Raw genomic sequence first — 423 nt, 5'->3', positions numbered from 1 at the left:
TAAGATGTGTGGAAACTATTTTTATTTTTAGTATTTGGATTCACTTAAACAAAATACTGGAGGATAAGTTACATATAACAATGCAGATCCTCGCCCCTACTCACAAGTATAAGAAAAAAAAAACGAATCAGAATTATAAAGTTATTTCTTACCCCCCCCCCTCCCCCCTCGGCAGAGAGTGACCAATACGGCACATGGACAGTGAAGTTGTCCGAATGCGCGCAACACGACAGCGGGGAGATCGTAGCCAGTGCCAGCAACTTCATGGGCACAGTTGCATCCCGGTGCCACGTCAGCATCGTGCCGGAGGGAACGCCCATACCCAGAGACGAAAGGGATTCTCGTCGCGCTCTCTCGTCCTCGGCAAAGGTCGGTTTTAACGTGGTACTTGAAGGGGATTTTCGTCCTTATGTGTGTATGTGA

The 423-nt window shown here is 47.5% G+C and overlaps 1 protein-coding gene across 1 annotated transcript in view; it reads left to right on the top strand.

Annotated features, from left to right (window-relative positions):
* The window catches only part of LOC119590516, a gene marked incomplete in the record, with an annotated part of 54991 nt that overhangs the window by 35295 nt on the left and 19273 nt on the right, over positions 1–423 (top strand). The window contains 1 exon segment of the mRNA XM_037939164.1: positions 176–369. Within this exon segment, the coding sequence (XP_037795092.1) occupies positions 176–369 (194 nt within the window).

The sequence above is a fragment of the Penaeus monodon genome, chromosome 27 (genome assembly GCF_015228065.2).
Source record: "Penaeus monodon isolate SGIC_2016 chromosome 27, NSTDA_Pmon_1, whole genome shotgun sequence".
Lineage (NCBI taxonomy): Eukaryota > Metazoa > Arthropoda > Malacostraca > Decapoda > Penaeidae > Penaeus > Penaeus monodon.
The sequence above is the reverse complement of the archived record's forward strand: the minus strand, read 5'-3'. Positions and strand labels throughout refer to the sequence as shown.